Source organism: Stigmatopora nigra, chromosome 9 (genome assembly GCF_051989575.1).
Source record: "Stigmatopora nigra isolate UIUO_SnigA chromosome 9, RoL_Snig_1.1, whole genome shotgun sequence".
NCBI classification, from domain to species: Eukaryota; Metazoa; Chordata; class Actinopteri; order Syngnathiformes; family Syngnathidae; genus Stigmatopora; species Stigmatopora nigra.
In genome coordinates, this window is record NC_135516.1 from 5,375,303 (window position 1) to 5,397,102 (window position 21,800).

General features: G+C 38.7%; 1 protein-coding gene across 1 annotated transcript in view; it reads left to right on the forward strand.

The window, feature by feature from the left end:
* Positions 1 to 21,800, forward strand: part of LOC144201693 (neuropilin-1a-like) — a 38,417-nt gene that overhangs the window by 3,114 nt on the left and 13,503 nt on the right. Inside the window, exons 3-8 of the mRNA XM_077724444.1 lie at positions 8,588 to 8,769; positions 12,794 to 13,021; positions 13,821 to 13,979; positions 14,790 to 14,956; positions 20,304 to 20,459; positions 21,612 to 21,756. Of these exons, the coding sequence (XP_077580570.1) occupies positions 8,588 to 8,769; positions 12,794 to 13,021; positions 13,821 to 13,979; positions 14,790 to 14,956; positions 20,304 to 20,459; positions 21,612 to 21,756 (1,037 nt within the window). The remainder of the gene's footprint in view (positions 1 to 8,587; positions 8,770 to 12,793; positions 13,022 to 13,820; positions 13,980 to 14,789; positions 14,957 to 20,303; positions 20,460 to 21,611; positions 21,757 to 21,800) is intronic.

Here is a 21,800-nt window from a genome sequence, read left to right on the forward strand (position 1 = left end):
GTTCAGGTTACGAAATGCCTCAATGTGGAAAAGCTTTGTCCCAAGATATGAAAAAAATCTAAGTTACGAAACTGAAACGGAAGAGAATCAAGCATCCCTGAAATGAAAATATACTTCATGTATCCAATATCTTTTTTTGATTTTCGTGTTAGAGTTGCTTTCCAATGCCTGACTGGCCTCCCATTGGGTAGAATGAACTTCCATTATCATGATGGTCGAACCAAGTGCGACCTTCTGACCAAAACCCCTTTTCTGGACAATTTTTTTTATCTTTTTATCTGATAGTGGAGCAGGTTTTGTAAGTAGAGGTACCACTGTATTTGGATACTGACAGGAGATTTAAAAAAACTAATGGAAATATGAATAATTTAAAAGAAATGGTATTGTTGATGCAGAAAGAAGGGAAAAAGTGCATTTTGGACACTTATCATATATAGGTTGACTTTGGATGTTTCTGGATACTATGTGCAATGTAAAGGAAATGCTTTATGGTCTGTTTATTGCGTTTGGATTGTAGAGTAGGAAGAAAATGTTAATCTCATGTCCAAAATGGTTATTGGGTATTTTGAATTTAAGGACTCTTATGCCACAATACTTTGGTGTATTTTCCATATGTATTTTTTTCCTCCCCTAAAAGATTTCCCAATTCCGATGAACTTTGAGAGTATTTACTTTGCTGTTTGAGTATTATGTAGTATGTGATGGTTGCAGCCCACCCAGCAGCTCCATGCTGTGTGGTTTGGGAAGGCCTCCTTCATGATTACATTGTTGTGTTTGTGTTGGATGATAAAGGCAACGTGTAGCTCCAAGCTCTCTTACTTGGCGGCATAACCGTTGGTTTTGGGAGTGAGTCAAAACTTCCAAATATGTCTATGGAGAAAAGTGGGGGTGTCGTAAAGACAGAAGAGAACCTTGCTTTGTAATTTATGTCTTTATCTTATCTGGTGTTTCCTTCAGGGGTAGTCTGAATTCTCATATTTTCATATGCAAGACCTTTGTGATTGTTCATAATGTTATTGTTTAAAATCCCAATCTAACTGGCTTCATATCATTAGCTATTAACTGCCTTTTTTAGTATTTTTTTCTTTTTTTTATCGCTTTCCTGGTGTTGCCTTCGAGGACATTGTTTTACATTACATTTTGCCTCTCACCATAGCCGAGTGATTGGTTTGACTTTGACTTCAATTTGTATTAATATAGCTATTTTTAAATCTACTAGTGGCTGTCTTATCTTTTTGTTAATTTATTCATTTTCAAAACTGCTTATCCTCACAAGGGTTGCATAGGGTGCGGGAGCTGATACATGCTAACTATAGGGGATACTCTGAATTTGTGGGCAGCCAATAGCAGGGCACAAGGAGATGGACAACCACTCACAAATATAACTAGGGGCAAGTATCCAACCAGCATACCCTTGTGGGATGTGGTAGGAAACCGGGGCACCTGGAGAAAACCTACATATTCACATTTTCAGTTTTTGAAAGAATATTTAGCTGACAAAAAAGCAATGCAATTCTTCTAAATATTATGAAATATCAATGTATGTACACAGTAATACATAGTTTATCAGGGAAAATAGGATCTAAGACCTGGCTCAATGGGTCAATCACTGGGTTGTAGTTGTTTTCAGGGTGTTTAATATTATTTGGACTTCTTAATCACTCTCTGTACTATTATTTAATTCCTGAAGTTAGACAATGTCCCCTCGTGGAAAACTCTCCAAATGTGACTAGTCCCTACCCCCATTTCAGGTTTGTATTATTGTTCTTATATGATGAACTTTTCATCTATATTTGGAAAATCCAAGCCATGATGTGGTGAATCCGCAAAGTGGCGAGGTATTGCTGTACATCCAAATATTGACATGGTGCTGCCTTCTGGAATAACCTGAAAACCAGAACTTTTCCTCAGATATATCATTCTATGTCTGCTGGATAGAATTTCTTACTTAGTCATTTAGTTTTTGACCTTAGGGGACATTTTCAATTTACAGTTTCATCATTTGAAGTCACCGCTGTGCAGTATTTATCACGTCATCTTATCGAGACTGGTGTTGCCTTCTGGTTCTGTTTCAACTGAGAATTTTTAATGTACTTGTTTAAACTATATTTGTAGAAGCTTTCAAGGTGCTATGTTCGTTTTCACCTTTTAAAAACAAAACACAAGGTCTGCCTTGTTCTAGTGATGCCCTTTTTATTCTATCAACTTCAAAAGTGAACAGACGGCAGCGGTAACACTTTCGTGTCATCTCACGTCTGAAATAGCGTCGCCGCCAAGGGGTCCATCCTCTCCAAGTGGCGGGAAAAAACACAGTAACGACACAGGCGCCAGTTCGGGAACATGCGTCGGTGGCGGGATAATTCGGGATATCTTTTTTTTCTCCCAGTGTTGGCCGGGCAATCACTTTCTCCCACGAGATGTATCAATGCCAACCAACATAAATGACAAGGGGTACTAAAACAAAAGTGGATTGATTATCCTCGGACATAATCACAAACACTCACCATGACTATAAAGCTGAGGTCGGGAACATTTTTAACAGAGAGAGTCAGAAACAGTTTATGTTTTTAAATGTTATTCCTTGAGAACCATACTCAGAATGTCATAGTGAAACTATATAAAACAGTGTTTCACTGTTGCTAACCAATAAGCATTTACAAAGGATTCTAATGGGGAAAAAATGATTACAGTGGTGCTAGATTTTAGTTTACAGGTTAGCAGAGAGTCATATGCACCCATCAAAAGAGCCACATTTGACTCGTGAGCCATAGTTTCCCTACCCTTGCTATGAAGCAACCTCAATGATCTCACCAATCACGAGTTTGTTTCCTTTTTGAACGCTGACCTCCTTTAAATTCACTTTCAATTCCTCAAACTTCACTTCATCTTCGAAATCTAACATTATTTATCAATATTAGATACCATTAATTCTTGGGGTTTGTGTTGTGAGTCTCACTCATAGCAGCAATTCTTAAACATTTGAAGATGTATTAGCCGAAGATAGAAACCCAAAAAAAAAAAACCTTATAGAGATATGGAATAACTCATTACAATATTAGAAGAAATACACCAGCTTTCAACTGTTAAGAAAACATTCTCATATATTTTGCACTCTTATGACAGTCAGAGTTAGTCCAGTCATAAGACTCTTGTTCTCTCATCTGGCCCAGAATGCAACTCTTGACTTCTCTAAAATAAGCGCAAGACTGCGACGGGGGGAAAGAAGGCAGTGATGTCAACAAGTTGAATGGACAATTAAGTCTTGTTTTTGCTTCCTCAATAAAAGAATGTGTCGCGTCTGTCTTATTTTGAATGCCTTAGGGGTATTGTACAAGACAAATGTACAAGTAACAAACACATGCAGTACACTTTAGTGATGTCCCGATTCAATACGTCAATTTTGGCATCAAATTTTGCTACAAGATCGAAGCCGATCCAGTATTTGCATTTGTTCTCAGTACCACTGAGTTTGTCGACTGCAGTGAATCAAATGCAAACATGTCTGAGAAGTGGGACAGTTTCTTTTGGTAACAGAGTATGGTGTAAATTACAGCATTTCTATTCAAAGTCTTATTGTGGATTTCCTATGTGTGGCTCCAGTTTCTTACCTAGGTCTACAATGTCTTGTGTGTCTTGTGTCTGTCTTGTTATGCTCCAGCCACGAAGAAATTTCCCGAATGCGGGATGAAAAAAACGATCTAATCTAATCTAATCTAAGTAAAATGATCCCTGGTGATACCCTCTTGGACCACAAAGGCTCACATTGATACTTAAAACTTTAATAAGTTTTTTTTTTATTGGAATTATTCTACTGGATGAAAAATTCTGGCATCTGATTGGTAATGGATTTGTATTGGCGAAATATGCCTTGAAAAGAATTGGCTTGGAAGTTTAAAAAAAAGCTCAATTTGGACATTTTTAATAAAAAAATACTTTTTTTTCAAAGAAAAACAACTGCAGTATCTATTGTACTTTCTAAAATGGCTTGCAATTTGAGTAATTTATGAGTCAGGTCGCTTGAAAACTGTGCATGTTGTGTGTAGTCAGTTAATTCATGTCACATGTGTTGTGTATGTAAATGTGTGTTGGTTAGGATAGAGGTGGTCCAGACTTGTCACAGTAAAGTAGGAGTGATATGGTGTTTATTGCTTTGCCCTCTTTGGAGGCAAGCTAATGACTGAGCGCCATTGCACAAAGAGTCTTTTTCCTCACAAAACATACACAGACATATTAGCTTTCTCATCTTTTATTAGATTCTAAAGTTACCTCATGAATTCAGAATGTGGTGGTGGTAAATTTGTTTCTCTTTAATGGGACTCCAGAACATTAATGAATAAAGTTCAATGTTAATTCTGGTAAAGAAAAACATTCTCAACTCTGGCAATAGATTGTTGACTTATGTTTTTATAAAGTTTTACCGTAAACATGAATCAATATGGCAAATTAGTTGTGGGAAATGTCCACTTTAGATTAAACTGAATTAATTTAATGTGCAGTGCAATTTTAGAAGCATTTTTAGATAAAACCTTTCTTTCTATTTTTTTCACATCTGGCATTCATTATTGGGGCAGCCAAACGAGAGTCCTCGCTGAGTTATGTCAAAATGCTAAATACATCATGGTTCATCATCATGTTCAACCAAGCATGTTTTGGGGATGTGGGAGGAAACCGGAGAGCCCGGAGAAAACCCACACGGGCAAGAGTGAACATGCAAATTCCTTACAGAAAAGTCGGAACCCACTGGAGATTTAACTCCTGTTCTCAGAATTGTTAGGCGAACCTGGAAAAACCTTTCCCATTGTCCTAGATTATTTCTCAACAAGAAAATTGACAAATAAAGTAAATTAGTAGTATAATTTGAGTTTTATTTATTTCATAATATGTGCTCTTTAACCTCATTAATCCAAAAATGTAATCACTTTTTGAACTTCATACTACAAACATCCTGTAAATGTGATAATCCCTTTATTCGTTTTTGAGTTATCTTAAACACAAACATACAACACACACATTAGGAACCAAATACATGATCTCTCACTCTGTTTTCCATTGCACTTTAATTATGAAAACAAAATCCTTCATCGGTGTTGTTACAATCTGTTACGTTTGAAAAATACACTAAACCAAAAGAGACAATTTATCCAATAGCAACATGCATAGTAACAACGAAGCAAGGCTGTACTCTATGAAGTCATTGTACTTGAATAATGAAAGGAGACTGAACAATTCTTGTTAAAGCTTACACTGTACGCTTTCTGTCATGTTTGACCTCATTATGTGTACCGCAGAACATTGAAAATGCATGTCGGACACCGTTGAGCTCTTGAATTGCATTCTCGTGCAGGCCTCAATCAGAACAAATCCCTCCTCCCCTTCCTCTGTTCCTATTCTGATTTCCCAGAAGTCTTGTTGAACACAGTCCAGGTGAAGGACAGTCGGCAGACTTTTTATTTGGGGGTGGGAGCAATTTTATAGAGAAATCTTTATCGTATTCCAGATCGTGTGTGTCATAATTCTTGATTGTTTTTGTGTAATTGGGTGTGTGTGGTTTAGTCATTCCCTTGTGAGTTTACTCTCAATAATGGTGAATTTTGCTCAATCTTTTCCTTACGTGAGATGTCTGAGTTTCTATTCCCACTCATGTGGATTGCCTGGAAAATAACTAAGAGCATCATTTTGTGTGTGCTTGTGCCAGCACATTTGCACATGTGTGAGTTTCTGAAATCTAGAGTAAATTAAGCAATTTTTTGGGGGGGTGAGAAACAGTGAAAGATGGACGTGTGTGTTTGTATATGATGGCAGGTGGCGGCAGCGTAATCACACGTACACACAAGTATAAAAACTTGTACAAATGCCATCTGTAGCATCTCACCAAGGCTTACATGGACAATGATTTACAGAAGCCACTTTGAAATGCCAGCAGCTCAGCCAGTGTACAACTTTCAATCTCACATGTTGCATCATAAGTGGAGTGTGCTGTATTATATGATTATATAATATCAAAATATCATATATATATAGACAATGATAGCAACGTTTTTATCCATTAATAGTGTGTGATCAATTGCATTCTCTTAGTTTTCAACTTAGTTTACAAAATCTTCCAACACAAAGCTCCTCCCCCACAGCAAGATTATTTACAAAAACATTGGCCGGCTCTAGAGGTGACTGTGAAGTTCCCTTCTAAAAGAGTGCATTCAGCCAAAGCACTTTCTCTGTCCATACCGCATATACCTTGAACTCAATACCAATTAACATATGTGAACTCTCGTCTCTGAACCTCTTCGCCAATCATCTTAAAGCCTAGCTGTTAAACGGAACAAAATTTTGATTATAACGCTGTCTAAAACTGTGCTACGTGTGTGTGTGTCCACTTTGTGTCATCATTTATCTTCAAACTACACAATGGACTAAACATTGACATTAGGTCGCAGCTACAATCTTACATATTTACATATGTGCATTCAACTAAATATGAATACATACCTGTCAACCTCTGCCGTTAACTGCCCTTATAAATGATTATGATTCCCCGTACAAACCCCCCAAAAAACCATACAAACACCGTACGATGCATGTTTACTCGCGGTAACTCGTTTCTTACTATGTGGCTCCTCCATGCTTGCTTCCACAATATTTACTCTATGTATATCCACGCATGCTCATGTCATCCTTTATCGATATTGCCGTACTCACCGCTAAGACGAATACCTTCGATTGAGGAGAACTTTTGCTGGTATACCGTGACAATAGTAACCATCGATGACAATAGCGTCGTTGGCTACCACCCTACGAAACTATCTGGATTTTAGCCAAAACGGTCTTGTTGAGATTGGTTTTCATAAATATTGGCGATTTTAAAAAGAAAAATACCCGTACAAAAGTCGGTTTACGGTGTACATGATTTGAAATGGTAAAGAAACGTATAAAATTTGTATAAAACGTACAAGTTGACAGGTATGTGAATATGTTCATTAATATGTGCTGTACAAGGGCCGTGGGGGGTACTGGAGCTTATCCCTATGGCCACCAGGCAGGGGAGACACTGAATTTTTCGCCAGCCAATGAATGACTTGCACACTGATCAATTGCACTGTGTTGCAATGCAACGTGGGTGGAAAATATGGTCTCTTGTTTCAGTGTATGGATCCAAGTGTGGTGTTCATTGTTGACCTTTTGGAGTAGTTTACAAATGTAAGAAGGTGGCATTGCCAAATAAAGGTCCAGTGTACATGTTACAACTTTTCTCTCCTTTTTACGAACCTTTCCAGTAAATGTGAAAGTGTGACTGACGAGGTTAAGTTTGAATGTGCGTTTACGGTTTCCAGATGCGAGCAGCCGCCGTCTCTCTCTCGTGCTTAAGGGTTTAATCTGTCATTTCCTTATTGGCTTCATACCGCTCGCCACGTCTGCCTGTTAATCCGCCGCTAATCCGCTAAAACAGTTTCCCCTTGTCGTTATATTAAGACGGCCATTGTTTCCTGTTGCTTCGGGGGTTGTCTTATGACTCCCTTGCCCCCTTTTTCCTCCAGTGAGGCCCGGGTGCCCTGCATGCCTTCGCTTATTATTATTTATACACTTTGCATTGATTTGAAGAATGGCACTTTCTGTCCTCTCGTGGAATGTGGATTGTCATAAGACGTTGGGGTTCGCCCAAAGGTCTGACTGGCTCTCTCAAAAGGTAGATTATGTTTTTTTTAGGCCACGAGTGACAGCGATGATAAGAAATGTGTTTATTAAGAATTGTGACTTTTATTTGTCGCTGATCAATGGTTTTGCGTCAGTTCTTTTGACAACGTAGAATTATAGAACATTGTGAACTGGTCTCCATCTTAACTCAGAGTCCACACAAGATGGTTTTCTTTATTTTAAAGAAAAAACCTTTAGCTGATTTTTTTTCAACAATAAGATCATAACATTAAAAGTTAATTTAGAATGACCGTAGTTCTCAAAGAAGAAATTATCATGTATTCATCTTCCGAATCGCTTATCCTCACAAGGGTCACAGGGAGTGCTGGAGCCTATCCCAGCTAACTACGGGCACTAGGCAGGGGACACCTGAATCAGTGGCCAGCCAATCACCGGGCACGAGGAGACAGACAACAATTCATGCTCACATTCAGACCTAGGGGCAATTCAGAGTGTTCAACCAGACTACCCTGCATGTTTTTGGGGATTTTGGAAGAAATTGGAGTACCCTGAGAAAACACACACAAGCCCAGGGAGAACATGCAAACTCCACATAGTTAGGACCAACCAGGGATTGAACCCTAAACCCCCAGAAATGAGGCAGCCACAAATTTTCATATTGAAAAATAAATGTGGCAAGGAATAAAATCACATTAATAGGTCATTCAAAAAGTATCTATTTTGCCTTTTTGAGGAAATGTACTGATTTCTTGGGTTGTTTTTTTCTTTTATGATAACTCACTTTCACACGTAGGGTATCCTCAGAATATCGTTTCAGTTTGATTATGCTTGGTTATTTTTTCATTTGATTTAAATGTTTTAGTATTCCAATCTTTCCTACAGTCAAGACTTTACCATGTTGTATTATCAAACTAATTTCCCCCCGTTTTCCCCTTAGGTACGATTATGTTGAAGTGTACAATGGCGCGGATGATCTGGCACCCATGGTGGGCAAGTTCTGTGGCAAAATCGCACCCTCACCAATCATCTCCAGCGGCGATCAACTCCTCATCAAGTTTGTCTCCGACTACGAGACGCACGGAGCCGGTTTCTCTGTGCGCTATGAAGTTTTCAAGACAGGTATGTCTGGCAAATTAATGCAAAATAGTTACTCCAGAAGGGAAAAAAGTTAAAAATAAGGATGAAAAGAATAAAATTCAAGAAAAAAAGAAGAATAGCTGTGATTTGTAACCATATTCTTCGAGGAAAGACAATACTGAAAACCAAAATGTAACACATAATATAAAACAAGAGAACGAAGAATGTTAATGATGGCATGGTTGTGTGTATTCGATGTTGCTGTTGTCACGCCGAGTGAATGTGATTAACGAGCTCGAGGGAATGTTACGTCCCCCGCCGGGTTTTCCTCTTTTTTACATCCTTAGGGATCCGTCCTGTATTCTCTGTGCTGCCACTCATTAAACATCATTTGCATACTTAGATTTAACATAAGTTGCACTAGACACTTCATTAAGTACGCATCCAATCACAGAAAAAAATCAGATTTCACCAAGCTATTAATATACTCCCTTTTGATTCCATATTGGCATTTGACTTTACGTCCTTGACGAGGAAGCGTACGCCCATGTAGCAGACAGGTGTGCAGGACCCCAGGCTCGATTAGCTAATGGTCTGTTTGTCCTTGAACGCAACAGGGATAACCTGAAAATGAATGCAGGGGTTGTAGAAGTAGGCCAGTTGCTGTGGAGTGCCAGTTTTAAACACTCTCTATGTTTCCTTTTTCATATTTCAGTTTTGCACACATTGCACCGGGGGGTTGACATGACAAATAACGTCTACTGCATGAATTAATTTTACTTAAAAAAAAAAACATCAATATGGAAATGGTGTTCTAGAAAAACATCCATTAATAGAAAACAAAACCTGCTCCATAAAGGCTTAAATGTCTTAATTGACAACTTTTGCATAGCTGTCCAATGTATTGACTGAATGAGTCAAATGGAATTAAAAATAATAATAATAATTTTAAACAGTAAAGCAATAGAAGGAAAAACTTCTTATACATAAATATACAAGCCTAATTTATTTGTTTTTAGTTAAACCTTAGTCTTTACATAGTTATTTCAGAAGGAAAATTTAGATATCCTGGAGCATAAAATGCAGATATACAACACGAATAGTTCACAGTCAAGTTTAAATAAATAAATAAATACAAAAAAGCAATTCCAAAGCTATTTTGTGGTCTTCCATATCTCATCCCCACCCCTTTTGCATGCTGGAATTTAAGACGTCAACATGGTAGGAAGCCGCCACAAAACAACGATGAAATTGAAGGCTTTGCCCCAGAAAAAAACAGTTTCACCACAGAGCTCGTACACACCATTTTTATGTGCCTCCCTGCTCTTGACTGACTTGAATTTGACCCATTCGAAGGGAATTTTTTGTGTGTTATTCATTTCCTAACACAGTCACCATTTTTTTTGTCGCTATTCACAGCATTTCCTCTTCACAACATGTTATGAAATGCTTTCATCAAAATACCCCAAGGACCAAGACTGACTTTTTTATTAAATTGGAAAATGGCGTTTCTGTAGAAATTGAATAGGGATGTTTTTGCTCTGTCTAGCTCATGTGGGTCACTTCCTGTTAATTTAAGGGGAATTGACCAGTCACCTTCTGTTCATTTTGGATCACTTCCTTTTAATTTGAGGTCACAGCTTGTTGAATTATAGGGCACTCCCTGTTTTTATCAGTTTACTACACTTAATCAGATTGGCCTTGTCTTCATTTAACGTCACTTCGTCTGGTTATGTACATTTTCTTTTAATTACGTCATTACAGTATATTTATATTATCTTATGAAGTACAATACAAAGTTCTATTTACAACTATTTTTCTTATTCTATTCTCTTTTTCTGGGGGGCGAAATGGCTTGAACAGATTGTTGGAACCACCATTTCAATAGAGAAATATGATGAGTTGCCAATATTCTGTGTGGTCAATGACGAATTAAACTCTTATTCCAAGTCGCCCTTGGAAATCACCTTTAAAAGTCATCATTGAAGAAAAAAAACAAGACCAACTGTTAGTAGAACACCAACATTAACACAGAGCCTCATAAAATGTATGGAGTATTTAACAACAAAAGTGTCATGTAGTAAGTTCATTGAGAAAGAAGCAATGCCAAATGGCAGTAGACCCCCAACACTAAAACTGAGCCTCATAAAATGTATAAAGTATTTACCAACAAATGAGCCTTGAAGTAAGTACTAACTAAAAACAACATTAAAATCGGACGTTCTGTTAACGCATGATGGGTCACAGGTTGAAAGTGAACATCCCCACTGGGAAACAAACTAGTAGGACTCCTCGAGTAGTAAACAAACAGCAACAACACATTTTCGAAAGTGTCAACACCACCAAAATATTATGACATCACCTAGTGAATTTGCTCTTCAGCATCTCAGAGCCAGTCAAGTGTTCTTTATGCAAACAGGACTCCAATGCACACACTTCACGACACAGATGGGCTCGTTAAAATGGCTGTTTGGCAAATGACGATAAGGTGCGACCAAGCAAAAAGGCTCAGAGGGCTGGATAGGTCACAAAATAAACACAACTTGCAACCCGTTTACCGGCGCATTACATCATGCGCAACCATATTCAAAGCTCCATTTAAATAAATAAGACAAATTAGTACAGATGAGTATAATTTCAAGTTGTAGACATCATTTACACCCATGGATATTAACTCAGTCATATAGTTTAGAGGCAGCCCGGGTTCAAAACCAGGTGGGTCCACCTGTGTGGAGTTACTATGTTGTCTCCGGGCCTGCGTGGGTTTTCTCTGGGTACTCTGGTTCCCTCACACATTCACAAAAACATGCATGGTAAGCTGATTGGGCGCTCTACATTGACCCTAGGTATGAGTGTGAGGGTAAATGGTTGTCTGTCTCCTCGTACCTTGCGATTGGCTAACTACCGGTTCAGGCCAGGAGTTAGCTGGGGTAGGCTCTATCACCCCCCACAACCCAAGTGAGGATAAAGCGTAAATGAATGAATATAGTTTAGATGTTTGTATTTGTTAACCGTAATCAAAACAATTATGGCTAAAAACAATTAGTTTAAACTTTTTGAGTAGAAGATGAAGATTAGATGGCTTGTCACATTGATTATGAGTTAGACAAATGGCATCATCTTAAAAGAAGTCAAGATTTGGTCCCTTATTCTCAATCAGAACATGTACTACTATAATATAAATAGTGTCGCAGTCCAAAACGTCAAAAGTGTGAGCCATTATCATGTGAAAGGTGAAGCCAGTCAATGTGAATTGTACCATGTGATGAGGCAGCAGTGTAATTCATAGATAAAAATATGATTATTTTGCCCTGTAGAATCTCCTTCTCAATGTAGTTTGGATTTGGAGTATCCACGTTAGAATATAGTGACAAATGTCTGACGTAAATGAGCATTTTAAATCAATAACAAGGCATAAAAAGAACACCCAATGTGACTTCTTGTTACTTTTAGATGGGGATAATAGTTCTATCATAATTTCATTTGGTCACAAGGCACCAGATATGTTATTGTGCTCTGTCTACATCTTAATGGGTCAGCTTTGAAAAAGAGGCCTTGACATTTTTATCTAATGTCAAAAAAAAAAAAACACAGATGCTCCGCCAGGGTTCAAAACAATGAAATATGCAGTTAATTATCGCTGGAGGGAATTTTCTTTGTTTGTTTTGTTGAAAAAGAGTAAGATACTATAAGATTTATACCAGTAATTACAAGCAAAAGCAGGAACAGTCAACAGTATTCACAAAAAATGTCTACTGTACATCTCTAATTAACACTGTTTATAGGCAAATGAGACACAAACTCCAATAAAATACAGCTTGTTTTCGGACAGTAGTAATACTCATCAGCAGGCAATCTAATTTCTGACCTCAAGAGATAAATAAGAGCTGCTTCCCTTTAGTTATAAGGCTAAGTGACATTTATGTGGAAACATGTGTTGACCCAGGGAAGGGAGGGGTTCACACCATTTCCCTGGTGACAATTTGTTACCCAGCAAACACACTTTGACGCTTTAAACTCTCGCTTCCACATAATCAAAACATTCCTTACTGTGTACCCCCGACAGGTCAGGAATGTTCTAGAAATTTCACCGCTCCCTCGGGGGTCATCAGAACGCCCGGCTACCCCGACAAGTACCCCAATAACCTGGAGTGCACCTTCATGATCTTCGCCCCCAAGATGTCAGAGATCTTGGTGGAGTTTGACAGCTTTGACATGGAACCCGACACTACGCCACCACCGGGGGCACTGTGCCGCTATGACTTTCTGGAGATTTGGGATGGATACCCCGCAGGTGAGTTTTCAGATAAATAAACTCAACAAAAGTGGGTAGTGAATATGATCAAGATAAATAAACATATTACTTCTGTAAGCCATATGGGAGACAACCAGATATCTAACTCACATAAATAAGGTGTTGTTTTTGTCATAACTTCCTAACCTAACATTTGCATATTGTTTTCCTTATTTGACGAAAAGTATAAAAATATATTGAAGATAACTTACCCAGCATTACCCTTGCGATCCTTGTAATGATACACAGTATGCAAAAGGAATAAATATATCTATAATGAGTATGTAGGAGAACATTGAAAACTTATTTTTCAAGAATGTTGTAGCCGAAATGTCTGTTGTTTTATTTAGTTAGTGCAACTAAAACAACTACGTTTGATTGTCATAACTAATGAAAAATGAAAGCGCCCTGTATTCCTGTAAATGTTACATCAGCACCGCTATGCAGACTGTCGGTGTTAACGCTGTACTTTTGATGAAGTAGTCTTAATTGGTCATATAATCTGTCAGAGATTGCTCGCAAATGGGGGTGATAACGAGGATAAATTCGTCAGATTAGTGGAGTTACTAGTGTGACGTTATATACAAGGGGTGCCGCCAGCTGACACAAAACTGGTAAGGAATGATAATGTTTTTTTCATGTTTTTTAACCTTATAATGATGTATGATAAAGAATAGCAACTTAAAAATGAAAGGACTTTAGTGTACGGTTATTTGCACACGTCCAAAATGTTTCCTCCCCGCAGTCACCATTGCTTTATTAATGTGTTCATTGTGTACTTTTTCCTGGTGCTGGTCAGTGGGTCCTCACATCGGCCGCTACTGTGGGCAGAATACTCCAGGACGTGTTCTCTCCTACACTGGCATCTTGTCCATGACAATCACTACCGACACAGCCATCACCAAGGATGGCTTCTCTGCCAACTACACCATTAGGGATACAAGAAGCACGCAACAAGGTGGGCACGTACCCTCACACTAGTAGTAGTAGTAGCAGTAATCGTGTTAGCATGTAAAACTGGAATATATATATATACACACATATACACATAAACACATAAACACGTATACACATACACATGCACATACACACGTATACACACACACATGCACATACACACGTATACACACACATACACATATACATACACATATACATATACATATACACATACACATACACATACACATACACATACACATACACATACACATATACATATACATATACATACACACACATATACACATACACATACACATACACATACACATACACATACACACACACACACACACATACACATACACGTACACACAGTTTTACATATATATGAGTTTTTGGGTTTCAAACTGAGAATATGTTCATGCAACCTTTGTTTCATCTTTATTTGATGGAAAAGTAAAGATAACGTCATCCTTCTTGCTTGTTCTGTTTGTGTAACGTCTCAATCATGTCAACATCTCATTCATCACATGATGCCATTTTTCTCGTTCATGTCATGTTGACTTGTTTTTTTTATCACGTGCACGCCGCTGTGCATGTGCTCCAAAAACAAAATCTCTTGAGAAGGCTAGTGCTCTCTGGACCTCGTTGGCCTTCCTTGGAATGCACGTGAGGGGAGAAGTAAGATGTCTAGCTCAGAGATTGAAATAGTTTATGGGCAAAGTTGCACTCAAATCGAAGTTTTCAGAATTAGGTGAGAGAGTAAAGGCCACAGGTTGAAAACAAAAATCTAAACCTTGCCACCATTTGTTTGTTTGAGCAGACTTCTCGTGCACGGAGGCTCTGGGGATGGAGTCGGGCGAGATTTCCTCGGAACAGATCACCGCCTCTTCGCAGTACAACAGTAACTGGTCGCCGGAACGCTCGCGCCTCAACTATCGCGAGAACGGTTGGACGCCATCGGACGACACCATACGTGAGTGGATACAGGTCAGTGGTTCCACCTTTACTCTAAAGTTCACAAGGTGAGGCTTCTAGATTAGGTTTAGCATGCTGGACAGATTTCAAGTTACAAACATTTGTTGGGTTTGAAGCCTTGCACAACGTTTCCAAGTCATGTTTGGTGTGGAATTTAAGGGTAAAAATTGTGGTTTTAAGTCAGATAGTGTTTGAAAAAAAAGACCTTCATGCTTACAGTTTATCACAGGGTTAAAGTTTCTAGCTGAACTGTAAATGAATTTTAAAATTTCTACTTCTTGATATGGTTTTAAAATCAGATTTGGTTTGGCTATTTTTGGGACTCGCGTGGCCTGATCTAATATCAAAACCAAATTAGAGCATTTACGTCATCACTTTTGGCTGGTGCTAAGATTAAACCCGAGAACAGCGCCAAGATTTTCATTCACATGCATCGCTGATGTGAGCGTGGACATTGTTCACTCATTTGCAGCATTTCCCGAGCACGTTGGAGCGTAAAATCAGCATGAAATTTTCATGCTGAAGCTACCGCCTTCACATTGTCTGCACTTTTGCTTGTCCCTGTTTACTCACTTGTGTCACGTTAGGTTGTGCCACTCTTTAACTTGCCAAAAAATGGTTTCCCTTAAAATTTCTACAGGCAAAACTCCATTGATAAAAGCGCATTGAAAATATAAAATACTTCCATGCAATGTGGAAAGACTGCAAAAGTTAACATTTGCTGATATCTACTATGAAAGAATCCACTTTTATAATGTTGACATTCTTACATTATTTTCAAACTTGTAAAGGGTAAATATTTGTAGAAAATTGAGGATTTATCGCACAAAAAAGTAGATGCATACATTTTTAAACAAGGATATACAAACAATGTTCATTTGAGGTACATTAAAAAATACATTAGAAATACATTAGAATTGAGTTCAACTACTGTAGAGTGGATGTAAACTCTATATAGGGTCGATTTGGGTTATGTTAGGTTAGAACTTTATTTCATCCCGGATTCGGGAAATTTCTTGGTTAGAATAGACGTAGATAGTAATAGAATAGAATACAAAAGGCTACCGTAAATAGAGCGAGAGTAGAATATAGTATATAAAAGACGTTAGGGAAAGAGTAGAATCTGGGAGCACTAAACTGTGGTCTCATTCAGACTGGGTTAAAAAGACACCCCCCATAAGGTCCTTTAATATACTAAATTAAGGCTTTTACCTCTAGAGATTTGCATTCATATTTTTTTTTTTAAATACATCTACAGATTAAAATTCCGGCTCGCTACCATCAGAATAGTTTTGAACATGATTGGCCCATGTCTCGGTGTCGGTATAAAGGTGCTGCTCCCATTGTGCTGCACAGGAACTCATCGAGGAAGCCGCACAATAGCGGAGGAAACGGGAAGTAGGCAGGAAGTCGGCGTGGTCAGAATATTAGTGGTCGTGGTGATGCTCTATTGTCTGTCTGGGGACTTCTCACAGGCTACTAGGCCCAAGTGTTCCTCTGGGAGTCCAGTGCACAATCCCAGGTGGAAATGTTTGTTTGTAGTTGGTGCATAGTGAGGACGTTTGGTGTCTTCACTAAGCTTTTCAATATTTATCTGATTATTAATGTATGTACTCTTCAATGTTTCTTTCATAACTTCCTAAATTGTGTTGCATTATTGCAGTATTACATCTTAAGTGTGTGAAACACATTCCTAAAGTAAGAGAACCAGTCTTTTAAATACGCTTGTCAGTTTTAAAGATGACATCAGCGCAACATTGTGACTGCTACGCTCAAAATATTTTCCATAAAACATGAATGGCAGCATGTGAATAATTTACATTGATGTGGCTGAGCTCATCTGAGCAGCACCGTACTGGCTGTGAACTTGTCAAAGAAACTTTAAAAACCAAGCAAAAACGACAGCGAATAAGAAGTCATAATTGTGTTTAATGAGACTTTAATAAGGTCTTAAAATATCTTGTCCAGTTCCAAATGTAAACTCCGATCTTTCAATCAAACAAGTAGCACATTGCCATTGTAACCACTTTGAAAAGAAAGCCCAGGAAAGGCTTCCTTTCCCCGCTGACCTAGTAGAGGTATTTATAAACGTACTCAGGATCTCTTTGACGACATCAGGAAGACGTCGACATCTGGAGAATAGGTTCGGTACCGTTGTAAGAAGCGCCTGATTAAAACTCAGACAAAAACAGGAGAAATAAAACATTGGTTTGGTAGCTGTTCAAAAGTTACATTTTTTTTCCCAGATTTCACAATTTATTAAAAAAATATGATTTTATTTGTTCCATATATCTTGCGCTATTGTTGTATTATAAATTGTGATACAATTGGCATTTAAATGACAATACTTTGTAATTCGTACATTTTTCGTACTGCTTCTACTCACAAAGGTCGCAGCGTACTTTGGAATTCTCGTACATCATTCCCATTGGTACCGATACTGTACTGATACTTTCATAGGTCTCATGAGAGATTACCTTTGAACCAAGGCCTTTTTTCCTCACTATTACATTTGAGGCAGCATCCTGTTTTGACATGAAGTAGCATTGTTTGTTTTTTTTCCGATTCCATTTAGACACGCTGCTAGCGAATGCAGACCCTTTCCTGCACTTCCTAGAAGTCCATATGTGAGTGGCGATCTTGCCAAGTGTATGAAAGATGGAAGATCAATTAGCTTCACTGGCTCAGTAGGCGCAGGAACTGTGCAGAATGGAGCTCTGCCACTGCACTGAAATGTTAATAACCGGAACTGTTGTCAGCAAGAGGAAGATGTTCCTGTTACTGTAAATAGGCCACGTTTGAGACTGTTTTAAGACCACTTTGATCAGACCTATCATTCAGTAAATTTAAGAACTGTTTTATAAAAAATAAAAATAAAAATCAGGCCCCAGAGTTTCCCTTAGTCCTGAAATTTATAGACATGGCTATTAACTGTCAACTACATTTTTCCCGTCTTTCATACGTTTTTTTTTAATCATTTCTAATGGTGTACGCCTTATTACTTTTGTACGGGATTTATAGATATTTTTTATAAATATCTCATACCCATTTCCACTCTATTCCAGATCATCTCGGTCACTGGTTAGCAAACAAAAACGTCATCATCGACTGCTAATATTGTGATGCTTTAAGCATATGCGCACGCAAAATCCCCTTTCACACATCCGCCTTTTCACTATATAAATATAGCATGTCAGCAACCAATGTACCCAGACAGTCAGCGTCATACAGCGACGTCTACAAAATCTTGAATTTTGTGCATACTGATTAGGCACCGCATCCAGTTTAGCGAAAATTTTAGATTTTTTTTAGTAGTGTGCTCTATGTGAGTAATGCAATCATCAATAAGGCCAAGGTTGACAGGTATGCGGGGGCCATAAAACGTCTCAGGAAACTATGCCCAAAGACAGGAAATCTGTCATTTTCATTAGAAATGATATTCTAGGATCTAATCCAGCACAGTGGGTGATTGGTTAGTGCGCTGGTCTCAGAGTTGAGAGATAGATGGTTTGATCCCATCTTCGAGCCTTCCTGTGTGGAATTTGTATGTTCGTCCTGGGCTTGCGTGGGTTTTCCATGGGTACTACTCTGGTTTCCTCCTACATCTCAAAAAGTTGCAGGGCAGGCTGCTTGAACACTCTAAATTGCTCCTAGGTATGAGTGTAAATGGTTGTTCATCTCCTTGTGACTTGTGATTGGCTGGCCAGAAATTCAGTATAGGCTCCAGCACCCCTCGCGATCCTTTTGACTGTTATGATCATACCGTGTCGTCATGGCGCGGCCGTGAATGGATTTGAACCCAGTCGCCGGAGGTAGGAGGGGAAATGAGGCAAGTAGCTAGAGGTGAGGAAACTTCAAAGATAAACTTGTTTTCACAAATGCTCTAAAAATGCTACAAAAAAATTGAAGCAATTTTCTAGACACTTGGCAGATGGGCAAATGAAATTGTGAGAATGTTCAGCTGTGTAGGTTGGCTGCACGGCGTCAATTTTAGTGAATAAATAGGGCTTGTTTTCAATTCAAAACGTGATGCTTGTGGAATCCTGTAAAAGGATGACAGAGTACACATTGGAGAGACTTCCACAGTATGGTACTCATGTCAAGTCATAAAATGGATTAGCCACAGCTCAAGCGTGAACATCATCTGAGGAAATGTTCAGCGATAAGAGCAGTACACAGCTCACATTTCCCACCTCGTGAAATATTCTTCATTTCAGATAAGTCATACCATTTTCTGCACTCGTTCACATATTTCGTATGTGGTCTTTGAAGATAAACATCCCCCCCTTTTTTTTATAATACCAGCTGATAAAACATCTTCAGCGTATCTGGCAGCTTTCGAAGATCACATTTTCATTCCATGTGCAATAAAATTGTAGCCTGGAGCCACTCTAATGTCATTTCTCCCTTGTGAACCATTCGTTTTAACAGGAAATACTTCATTTAATGTGTTTACACAAATTCATGCACTCTGTGAGAGATGGCATTGTTAAAATTAATGCTCTTTTTTTTGCTCATAGCAAGTAAAGTTGGTCCAACAAAAGCTCTATACACACACATACACACGCACGCAAATATACAAAACAACAACACATTGTAGAGGTCAGGCACTAGTCATTAGTGATGCGTGCAGACAGCCGTATAATTGCTACCAAGTTGGTTCCCACACATGCACATACAGTTGTAGCAGGTGACACACACCCACATTCCTCTAGGGTGACACGCAAACTCGCACACTGCATCACAACTTCATCACCACAATCCTAAGCGTTTCTACCAGCAAGAAACCTGCCGTCAGTGTGCCGTCGATGTAATAGAATTTGTTTCGTGGAGAGTTATCCCACTTGGTATGGCTTCGGGTTCAGAATGTAATTTTAATTGGATAAAATCTCAAGGAAAAGTTTTTGTTGTGTTTGTTCGTTGTGTTAAACCGCATCGTTAAACTGATTGTAAGCATTGAAGCCCCCCACCGGCCTCTCTGCTGTTGTTGATTAGGTGATAGGGCAGTTTAGGAGGATCTAGGCAAGGAAGATGATCTTTAAAACCTCCAGGCGACTGAGGGACTGTGTGTTAACCTTAGTCTCAGTCTGCAGAATGTCCCCACCTTGTGGACTTCCTTTCTGTGGCTCCAGTTTTTTACCTAGGTCTACAATGTCTTGTGTGTCTTGTGTCTGTCTTGGTACTGCAACTAAGAATTTTCCCGAATTCGGGATGAAATAAAGTTCCAATCTAATCTAATCACCAAAATGGCCGTAATATGCTCAATTGAAACATTAAAGGCGAACTGGCTGGATGAAAATTTCATTTTGCAATTTCAAGTGTATCTCATTTCAACAATAATTGTTCTGCTTATGCTTAGGTGGACCTGGGCTTTCTGAGGTTCTTAACAGCCATCAGCACACAGGGAGCCATCTCCAAAGAGACCAAGAAGCACTACTTTGTTCGTTCCTACAAGGTGGACCTGAGCTCTAACGGAGAGGACTGGGTGACGGTGAAAGATGGCTCTAAACAAAAGGTCAACACCCACTGCATTCATTTTTTAATATATGTCTGAGTCACTTAAACCAAGAGTGCCAACCCTGTTTGGTTCAAAGGAAACATTAATAACAAAATGTGGCCCAAAATGTTAAGCGCTAGACACTCAATCGATTTTGATTGGATGGGCGAATGAGCGGACGTTCATCAAGTGAAATGGACATCTCTCATTTTCAATACCAGGCAATGAGTGAATTTTGCAATGCTTCTTCTTTTTTTCCCACTTCCATTTTAGGGTATTCACAGGCCACTTCCAGTAAATTTTGGAACATTTTCTATTTTTTAAGGACTTTTCAGGGTGCTTCTTGTTCATTTGTCGGTTCCTGATGTTTTGGGGGCATTTCTGTTTGTTTTGGCCCGTTTTAGGGTTCCTTATTAACTCGTGTGATTGCGGATGGGAAATTGAGCAAAGTGAAGTACTGCATGCGCTTGATCCCACAACAAAAATCTGGTTTTGCGGTGGCCTTGTAAAGAAATGGAAGCATTTAATTCTGTATGTACATGAGCTACAAGGTACCCATCAGACTCCGGGCCCCTAACAGGTCGCACGTTTGACACCCCCAATTTATAATGTGAACTCTGAAACTCATGTTCCAGGCAATGTCCAATCTACTTTGACTGTGAGTGTCAAAGTGTCAAAAAAGTTGCACTTCTAGCACCTTCCAATGGAAACCAACAAGTTAAATAAGTGCACAATAACGTGTTTAATTCTCTGGAGATTTTTTTTTATCCAATTATACCAAATTGGAACTTTATAGACTAGACTTGTATAACTCTAAATTGTTAAATTAAAGCTTTGAGCTTTGAATCGGAACATGGCACAAAACAAGTCAGGTCATTCATTACCAACTCAGCTGGTTATACTTCAGAACATGAAATTCAGTAAACTTATCCATCATTAAAGAGCCAGCAAAAAATCATGCCGAGAATCAAACAAGGAGTCTGTTATCTTTGTTGCAAGTCTCAATTACAGGCCTCGTTTGGCATTTTCAAAGGGTTCTTCAAATAGCTCATTTTTGCAATTGCTACCAACAAACAGTAAAAACATGTTCATCTGACTAATGGACAATTCAAAGTGACTTTTTAAATCCCTGAAGGTAAATAACAATTCATTCCTGCATCTCGCTTTCAGATTTTCCAGGGTAACCACAATCCAACAGACGAAGTTCGTGTCTTCCTGCCTAAGCAGACTTTAGCCCGCTACGTACGCATCCGGCCCATGTCCTGGGAACAAGGGATCTGCATGCGTTTCGAACTCTACGGCTGTAGAACCTCAGGTAGTTCATTTTCTAATTACGTATTCTGCTTCATGGGGAAAGAA